The following is a 10268-nucleotide window of genomic DNA, read 5'->3' as shown; positions in this document are numbered from 1 at the left end:
CTTCGCTTCGTAGTTAGTGGATCACCTGATCCTTCAGTAGACACTGCGGGTCCATCTTACCGTAAGTACCCGAAAGTATAACCTTGGGAAAAAGACGACTATCCGATACATGGACGTCAGCAATCTCAGTGCGCAGTTGTTAGGTGTAATGCACGGTACGTCACCTTACTACAGTATGACCATTTCGAGAATGCTGGTCATAATATTCATTCCTTACATTTAAAGCCTCTGTCAAAATACACTATCATGTAGTGAACCTGTACTTTACTATAAAAAATATATACTTATTGCTCTTTGCAGAGAATGTTAAACATATTTCACCCACAGATGGTCAATCAGAGATGTCACAAGTACGTTGACAACTTTTAAAAATACTCAAAATTCAAAGTCAAGGATGTCCAGACTTTTTGGGAGGTGGGCCAGATTTGAGCATGTGAACGTGTCCGAGAGCCAACAGTCCCCGGTGACGATATTTAAAACAATAAAAGACGCACATACATATTCTGTTGTTTAATATTTTTATCTATACATGGATACACAGACAGACAGACAGATATTTTATTAATCTTCAGGGAAATCCCACATATCATTTGCTCACAATACATACACAAATGCACATAACAGTGACACTATAACAACAGAGAAAAAAAAGGAACACGGCAGTTGGACACTGCAACATCCTGCGACACCCCTGAATTCAACATTTTACCCTGACCTACAAGTTTTTGTGCCCCTGGCTTCCTGAAAATGGTGCTTTTTGTTTTGTGATTATATATTTTATCACGTTTCAGAGATGTGTACCTAAAAAGGTATACAGTGCACCGTCGTTATGTTTTCCCACTGTTTAAAGCACTTTTGTGTCTCACAGAAAGTAGGATACTTCTGGATGCTGTCAGCCAATAGGATGCGCATACGGTATCACATGACTGCCTTCCAAAAATCTGCGATGAGGTGAAGTCACGAGCGTTGATGTGCAAATGCGCTAGTGGGCACTGTAAAAGTGAAAATTTGACCTTGACCTAGTTTTTCAAGGTCAATGTTGCGATCTATTTTTCATCCCCTTGCCTCCCTGAATATAACTAATATCTTATCCAGTTCCTGAGATATGTGAAATTATTTTTACAAAAGTTGAAATTTGACCTTGACCAAATTTTCTCAAGGCAAGGTCATCATCTCATTTTCATCCCCTTTGCCGCCCGAGTAACGTGCTTTTTGTTTCATCTTTCTATCAGCAGCAGCCATGAAGATATTTGGTGGACGGACGAACATCCACTACCTGTCAATCAAGCGCACAGCCAATCACGGCGCATCTGCCAGAATGAATCACGGGAACAATATGGCGTAAGGCATCTGCTATGTCAGAAGAAATAGGTATACATGGACTTCCCAGTTAACATAATTTTAGATGTCATAACTGTTCCAACAGTTTTCATGGTTTGGAGCAGAAAGTCCAAACAGCAAGAACGAGATAGAAAACGGCAGCGCAGTCCATGATTTGCCAACACAGTCGTTACGTCACCACGTTGATTTTTGACTATGTTGGGTGCCCTTGGTCAATAATACCAATACATTTGTTTTTTTATGTTTGGTGTGAGGTCTGATATTATTGTTATATCATGGAATTTCCACGGGTTGCCGCTAGTAAGATAAAATACAAGTCTGTGTGATAACAGAAATGTTGCTCTGATAACAAAACAACAGATAAACCACTGACAGTGATGTGAACAGTAAAACTGACTTCTGGATCTCAGTGCTTGTGGCAGGTCTGGTTGAACACCAGTGGTAGACATGTGTAACATGTCTATTAGATGGGGGTTACTATGTCTTAATTTAAGACCGATCTTGTTCAAGTTCACCAATCTGCTCATGGAATTTTTCAACATGGTTGCTCTCAGATAGTTTATTGCATGTATCAGCATGTACAAGCGTTAACAGTATTAGTACTAACAAGGAAACACTCTCATAGCAACTCAGGCAGAGTTATTTAAGCTTTCAGTACAAAATATTGTGATTTCCATCTTTCCTGGAAGCTGCAACTTCATTGTCAACTTTCTAGGTGAAGAGTCAGAACAAAACTTCATTCAGTCAGCAAAGTGTGGACTGTAAACATTGGAGGTTTGTCCTCCAAGCAAGAACCACAGCATGGGCTGTGACTGGCCTATTATTCAGTCTTCTTCTTTGAAGGGTTATGCCACTCGCAAACGTGTTGCACAACGCTGCCCCCACGAGTTCAGTAGAAAAACTGAATGCCTAATCAGTGTATACAGTGCGCCGTCCGTCTTCGCGGTTAACGGGCTCTATCGAATTCCACAATAGCGCGACGAACTATTTAACTTATTATTTACGGTAATCTAAACGTTTATGTAGAATTGCATTAATAAAAAAGCATTGAAATACACAACCTTTTTATTTTTTAAGAAAAGTCCTGCATAAAGTATTAATAAGGAGAAATAGATGGATGGACTGATAATGACTCCTGTGCCATTCTAGAATGATCACTTTGGGACTTGGATTCAAAACTGCCAATTTGTGTCTTTGAAACATCCCGATCAACTGTATTAATGTACAAAGTGTAATGTGTGTTAACTACACTCTAAAATAGCTCACATGTTGTATTTATTTAGAGGAAAACAGTAATTAATGTGTTAAAAATTAATTATTAAAAAATACAATTGAGACAGTAGCGCAAAAGACTTGGCATCAGAGAATGGATGTGTAAAATACTGCAATATGTTCATAACTGATTTGGTATTTGAGGAAAGTGCGCTTTTGCAGCTGTAAATTGTGGAAATAAAATAAAAGGTTTTTTTTAAAAACACTCTTCCTATTAAAGTTCACTTTCATTAATGCATATCCTTTTACAGCAGCGGTCCCCAACCTTTTTTGCGCCACAGACCGGTTTCATCCAAGACAATATTTTCACGGACTGGTCATCATTTGCTCGATAATCGTTAATGACGCCAGGACAGCTGTAGTCTAATAATAAATCATACGCAGTGGTTTGATGTAAAATGCAGACATCAACAGACAATAAACAACCTTTTTTCCATACTGATAACCAATATCTGTGTAAACGAAATAATTGTGAGAAATAATTACATTAAAAAATCGATTCAAGTGACTGCACTAATGAGGTTTATTTTGAAATTTAGCGACTTACAATCAGAGCATTCATCGTAGTAGAAATACTGACCACTTCCAATAAAATAGTGAACTAGTCACTCAAATAATAATAATTACAATAATGAGAATTAATGGTTGGGGACCACTGATTTAGGGATAACAGGTGACAGTGACACTTGAAGTGTGTTCCGGACGTCCGGTCTACTCCGCAGTTTGGTTTTCTTTACGGTCACTGCAGAAAATCCCGCTTCACAAAAAGGAGGTTGGAACTAGAAGCAGGGTTTGAGATACTTTATGGGCGATCTCAGGATGATCTGCCTTGACTTTAATCCAGAACACTGGCGCAGTTGTGCGCACATTTTTAAGGGTAACCTGTCACGTGACCGAGACCTGCCAAGCGGACAGACGCACGCATTCGTCTGTGCGTCATTCCGCACAGACGTCACTTTTCAAAATAAAAATCAATTTTAAAAATAATTTATTTATTTTTTAAAAAGTCAAATGTTCTGTGCCACCCGGTACCTAATATAACCGCGACCCGGTAGGGTTGAGGACCACTGTCATAGACAGATGTAACAGAGAATCGGGTAATTTTTCAAATAATCTTTCAGATTCCGAAATTAATAAAACGAACGTAATGTAATTTATTCTTCCTGTGCGTCCTGGTACCGGTACCGCGGCCCAGGGGTTGGGGACCGCTGGTTTAAAGTGCCTATACCACGTCTGTGACATCATTTTTTTTTTTTTACCAACTTCTATGATCAATGGAGATGATGAATTCACAAGCCTGGCTGTCATTTTCACTAAACTTTTACATTTAAATGCCACTGTTATCAAATGACACGTTCCTTTTCTCGAGACTTTAGATTTACTTCCACATCTGTACAAATATACTCATTGTCCTCTTCTAGGACACTTAGTATCAATCTGGTCATCACAAAAACTGAGGGAAATTTCATATTTATTCATGTATAGAATGTTTTAATGTGTTTTTTATTGTTTTTGATCCTTGATAACTGAATTACTACTTAATTAAACCGCTCTTATTAAAGCAAAAAAATAATAACAACATAATAACGTAAAAACAACTCATATCTATCTTTTGACCACTCTGCTACAAACACAGCAAATTAAACTTCATCACAATATTCACTTTGCAGTTTATTAGGTCCCCTTAATAACCACATATGAATTTACACGTAGCTCTAAATAAAAACAACCATGAATAATAAAATATTTTTAAATGTTAGGATACTGAGACCGCCAGTCCCACACTACATACTTTTTTCTTCTTTTCAACATAACAAAAACTGTACCAAAAGCTGTGTTTAATCACCTCTCAATGCCACCCTCAAAAACAATTACATCTATGAAAAAATATATTCGGATATACACCATTTCACAGCTGATAAAATATTTATTATCATGAGGCTTATATTCCAGCATCCTTTTTCTTCTTTTTGGGTTTACTCTCATCTTCTAGAATGACTTTTTCCGCAACTCGAACTCTCTTTGATTTTGAAACCTCCTGAGAAATCTCTGTGGGCAAAAGAAAACCAAGTCATTGTATGAGTCACTATGTCTGCTAAAAATTACATTATCGAGCCCAATCTATGTAATAGCATGAAGTGGAATAAAAGTAAGTGTTTATAGGACAACTACCTTCAGATGTTGTTGCCTTGGCTGCTGGCTGCTCTGAAACGACTGATGAAGGCACCGATGAAGGTTTCCACACAGCTAGGCATGTCAGTCTGGCCGATGTGTCTACTTCTCCAAGGAGCGTGGGCAACTCTAGCTCCTGTGTTAAGAAGTACATTCAGCAAAAACGGTAGCAGACATCCATTTTCATCATTTCACTGCACCGCCATGCCGCCCATGTCGAGTAATAATGACAAACTAATAATTTTGCTCATATTTTCTATTTCCTGAACAAACTTGTTCATAGAACTTCAGTCTAGTAACAATGCTTCATCATGTCTTACATTTTTATACATATGTAATTAGCATTTTAAATATTCTAATTTGTAAATACAGTATGTCAAATGGTAACAGTAAACATTTAAATAACTGCTTTGCAAAATTAAATGTTCATATACAACACTTGCCTCTTTTAGATAGAGCTTCCACATTTTGATGAATCCATCATTTGATGCAGTCACCATCACACAGTAATCATCCATCATGAAACTGTCAACTGCTTTTACTCTGTAATAGCAAAAGGATGAAGCAGCTGACTGGGGCATGAAGTTTTATTTGTTAACAAATATACAGTATATTACCAGCAAGATTCACAAAAACTAATTTGAACTGTCCTGAACACACAAACACGGGGCCTGTATGCATGCAGGGGAAGTAGAGTGGCGGGCAGCTCCTTTGCGATGCGCCCAAATGAGCAACTCGTAAGTGGGACAGCGCCTTGCTCAAGGGCGCCTCAGCAGTGCTCCAGAGGTGATCTGACATCTCCCACTATCAACTCACCTCGAGGTGTTTTCTTGGGCGGGAGCGGGAATTGAACCGCCGATCTTGATACATTGGACGACCCGCTCTACCATGCGCTCTACCACTGAGCTACTGCCGCCCCAACACCGATGTGCACTGATCTCTAAAGACAATAAAAAGCTAGATAACCTTACCTAGTTTCATGAGCTTTAAGTTCACACAACCACCTCTCCTTGGCCAGGTCACGTATCCTCACAACCTCATCATCTGCTGCGATGGCCAGGATGGAGTTCTGAAGAATAAAAAAATGCAAAAATATTTAGTCATACCTCATATATTTAGTTATACTGATTCTAAGAAGTAGCTCAGCTCGCTAGGTCTTTGGCTGGGGACCAGAGGGTGGCCGGTTCATGTGGGCCAAAAAATCTTAAGAGTGTGAACTGGCAATGGAGAGGTGCCAGGTCACTTCCTGAGTGCTTCCAAGGTGCCCTTGAGCAAGGCACCATCCCCTTTATAAGTTGCTCATAGGGGGCGCACCATGAAGGAGCTGCCTGCCGCTGCATGCATCTGTGAGCTAACAGGCCCCTTGTGTGTGTGTGTGTGTGTGTGTGTGTGTGTGTGTGTGTGTGTCACAGGCCTGTCCACATATACATATGCATGTGACTAACAGATTTGTCTAACAAAGCAGCGGGCAAATAATAATTTCCCTACAAGGATCATTAAAGTTGATTTCATGTCATTTCATTTTTAATTCATATGAATAATGGCAATTTCGTTACATATAAGTGTTTCTTAGAGTCATGGTCAAAGAACTCACATTTAAAAATGCAAGAGATGAAATTCTTTTGGGGTTTGTGATGATTCCTGTCACAGAAGCAGTCTCCAGGTTATAGACGTCCACTTTGTTGTTCACCACAGCCACATATTTATCACCATCTGGAGACCATTTCACGATGTGTGCATCTATGAAAGTGTTAATATTATTTGAGTCATATCAAACATAATGATATTATCTGAGATCTTGAACAGTTTTAACTTCATAATCCAAGAGGATGCATTACTCTGTTTTATGTTTTTGATGAAAGCAGATCTTCCATTTATTAGATTCCATGTTCTGAAATGATGAAAAGGCAAAACATTAATATGTGATTCTCTGTTAAATTTAGAATCTACCATACAACTTGCTAGCAGCTCTGCAAATTTTACCTGAGTGTCTTGTCTGTCCCGACTGTTAGTGCCAGTTTTCCAGATGGATGGACAGACAGTGATGTGACAGAACCTCTGAGCAAAATGAAAGGATTGTGTGAGTCTACCACTGGTTTCAGCCAACATGAAAAAAGACAGCAGTATCTCAGTGGTCGCTTTACGTGCTTACTTGTGAGCTTTGATGGATTTCAGACACTCCCACTTCTTTGTGCTCCATACACATACGAGTCCATCCTCTCCTCCGCTCAGTAAATGAGATGACCCATAAAACTCGAGACATGTGATGGTGCCTATTCAATACAGGGAAGTTTAGATCAGGTGTGCAGACCGAAAGCAAATGTGTTTATCTTCTTAAAAGTTAAAATTAACGTTAAAAATTAAAGTTAAATTATTTAATTTTTTTTAGATACTTTGTGATAAAATGGAAACATCATTAAAAAAATTCAAACACATCCTATGGAGTTGGATAAGTGAACTGTCCTTCAGCATCCAACTTGCACATCATCATCATAATCTTCATCATCATCATCATTATAAAACGATGGGAGAGGACGAAGAAAGCAATTGACCCCTTCCCAAAAAAAAAATCATGGGACTGGGACGCCAAGCCAAATCAGTTCTAAATTCAAAGAGGGCATCTTCATTTTTTGGCATCATGCTCTGAGTGTCCCCTGCCTCACACCTCCACTCGGCTGCGATAGGCTCAAGCACCCCGTGACCCACAGTCGCGGACAAAAGCGGGTATAGAAAATGGATGGATCATTTAATCTTAAATACTAAAATACTTAGGAAAAAGGCAGAGATTACACAATATATTCACATGTAATGCTAACATGTGGACTGACTGATGTCAGACCTATGAAGTCATCTTAACATGAATTGCAAAGTTGTCCTACAAGGCATTTTTGCTAACCATCTTGATATGTTCATGGAGAAAGTTTAAAGGAAAAAATATGCCCATGAAATCAATTTGCAATCCTCACCGTCATGATGCAGCAAAGCTCCGTGTTCAGTTCTCTTTTTCATATCATACAGCTGTATGGTCTCGTCTTTGCTTCCTGTGGCTACGAATCTCTCACTAGCTGCCACAGCGGATATGGATGCTGTGTGAGAGTGATGTGTGAAGTTCACCTTGGCTGTCCACTTCTGTATGACAAACAAACATATATGGATAGTAAAACAAATACTTCAACTAATTGAGAGTAAACATGTGTTTTTTTGTTTTTGAGGTGCAAGATTTTGAAGTTGAAATTAATCAACTGTTTAACCCAATGCCATTTCACTGAAAACTGCCACTATGATCCAGATGTGGCCATTAAAAACGACCATTAGTCATTAGGCGGCGGAATTTACAAAGCTTTTTTTTTCTTATTCACCGATTGCTATTCACAGTGATAAAAACAAGGCACTTAAAATTACCTTGTCGTCTGTCTTTACTCGGTAACCAAAAGTGATTTGCTCGTAGCTCCCAGCAATCAGTTCCAGTACAGCTGCCATGTTGGGATCTGTAGTCCGCTGATTAGTTTTCTATATAGTTTTTCTAATAAGAACTACAGTCCAGCAGAAATCGATGTTAGAATCACTGATAATAAACAACCCGATGAACCAAACCCGAACATCTCCAACTGTTTAATCTCTTTGCTATGCATTACATACACCAACACATGTGCAGTAGATGCGCCTGCGCCGCAGCGTACTTCCTGTGTCTGTGTTCATGGCTTTCAAAATAAAAGCTAATATTATGAAAATAAGCTGCCATTGCCATTTTGTACTTATGCCTAATAAGTAAAAAATGTTATTTAACATTATTTAACCCATATGACGTTTTTTAAAAATAGAGCTGAGTAGTTACTCTGGAAGAAGGTTTGATGTTCTAGCCTTTAAATGACACAAACATGATCACATAAATTTGTTCAATTTGCTCTACTTGCTCAACAACAACAAAATCTTTCGTGACTATAATTTTAATTAAAAGACTAAAATGCATTTTATGGTTCAGGTTTTCAAAGTTTAGGTAAGTCCAAATAATATACTTTCACTACCTAATTACACGTCAAACATTTACACACCTGAAAGCGAGCCTAATATTACTTTTATTTCTAAAATCCCCAAACGGGATATAACAGGAGGAAGTAGCATTTGCTGTCTTTTAATTGGCTGCCACACGAGCGCCAGTAGGGTTTCATAGGCCCCGTTCAGACATGCAGGCATATCAGATTTCCTTCCTTAAATATCTGATTTTTAGGGATGACTGTTCACACTGTTTTTTAGAAGGTTCAGACTGCCACATTAATGGCCGATCTGACTGGTTGCCGTAGCAACGACGTCAAGGGAAGGCGTCGTCAAGTGCGCGTAATGTGTGAGGTCATATAAATGCGACAGCGGCAACAACAACAACAACAACAGCAACGAAAATGGACGTCGATAAACTCACTACATTGGTGCGATCGCTACCAAGTAGTGGTAATCAAGATCTCAGACGCACCAGGTTCTGGGAACGCTGGAGGAGGCTCGTCTATTCAACAATGCTTCGATAACCAGTGGCTTTCAAATTTCCGAATGTGCCGAGCAACGTTTGAGGTGTTGACTGATCGCCTACACGTGTAACCACGCAGCTCAGGCTGGCAATACCGGCGAGGACACGTGTCGCAGCTGCCTTGTGGTGGTAAGACACAGGGGGAGGACACTGCACCGTTGCGCACCTTTTTGGCCTCGGTGTGGTCGTCAGTGAGGTGTGCACCGCCTTGACTGCTCTGCAACACGAGTTGAAGACTCCTGTGGGAGATCACCTGCAGCGCGTCGTCCGGGGCTTCTAAACGCGACATCAATGTGGGATATCCAGGGAGTGTTCATGACTGCAGGGTACTTGACATTTACAGACGAGGCGAGGGGGGAACTCTCTTCACACAAGAGTGAATGATGTTTCTTGGTAAACACCCATGATCAATTAACAAATGACACACTGGTACCATACCACACTGGCTTACACCTCTTGAAATGCTGACTTACTGTACTTGGAGAATTCAGTGTTAAGATGATTTCATAGAAGGTCTGACGTCAGTCAGTCCACATGTTAGCATTACATGTGAATGTATTGTGTAATCTCTGCTTTTTTCCTAGGTATTTCAGTACTTAAGATTAAATGATCCATGCATTTTCTATACCCGCTTTTGTCCGCTATTGTGGGTCACGGGGTGCTGGAGCCTATCTCGAGTGGAGGTGTGAGGCAGGGGACACTCAGAGCATGGCGCCAGTTTACCACGGAGATTAAATGAATAAATGAATTTTACAAACAAAATCAGATTAGTGTAATCTCGAAGTTTTTGTTCTCATCACAAGGTCTTAAACATCAAGTTTGCCCAGATGTCATGGTGACATAGAATGTTTATGTACTATACAGTAGTACAATGAGATAAAGTTTAATTACATCCCGCTTCAAAGCGTTGAGCGTTTGTGTGTTCGTCCGTTAGTTTGTGTGTCCGTCCAGTAGTCCATCAAAT

General features: G+C 39.6%; 1 protein-coding gene across 1 annotated transcript; it reads right to left on the bottom strand.

The window, feature by feature from the left end:
- Positions 1-4084: 4084 nt before the first annotated feature.
- On the bottom strand, positions 4085-8444 carry pak1ip1 (PAK1 interacting protein 1). The gene is made up of 10 exons (XM_068341048.1): positions 8188-8444; positions 7752-7914; positions 6938-7058; positions 6769-6843; positions 6624-6676; positions 6380-6525; positions 5757-5854; positions 5229-5328; positions 4786-4921; positions 4085-4662 (listed from the first exon to the last, which is right to left on the bottom strand). Exons 1-10 carry the CDS (start codon positions 8263-8265, stop codon positions 4556-4558), a joined length of 1077 nt encoding a protein of 358 aa, XP_068197149.1. The 5' UTR covers positions 8266-8444; the 3' UTR covers positions 4085-4555.
- Between the last annotated feature and the right edge of the window lie 1824 nt (positions 8445-10268).

The sequence above is a fragment of the Antennarius striatus genome, chromosome 18 (genome assembly GCF_040054535.1).
Source record: "Antennarius striatus isolate MH-2024 chromosome 18, ASM4005453v1, whole genome shotgun sequence".
In the NCBI taxonomy this organism is placed as follows: domain Eukaryota; kingdom Metazoa; phylum Chordata; class Actinopteri; order Lophiiformes; family Antennariidae; genus Antennarius; species Antennarius striatus.
Note: the sequence above shows the minus strand (reverse complement) of the source record. Positions and strands in the feature narration are given on the sequence as shown.

Bases quoted from the DNA above. Each gene is read 5' to 3' on its own strand.
- pak1ip1 (XM_068341048.1), bottom strand. From the start codon at position 8,265: ATGGCAGCTGTACTGGAACTGATTGCTGGGAGCTACGAGCAAATCACT. The intron at 6,677-6,768 runs GTAAAATTTGCA...TCATCATTTCAG, and splicing joins GGGACAGACAAGACACTCAG to AACATGGAATCTAATAAATG. The intron at 5,329-5,756 runs GTAAGGTTATCT...TTGCTATTACAG, and splicing joins CTTAAAGCTCATGAAACTAG to AGTAAAAGCAGTTGACAGTT.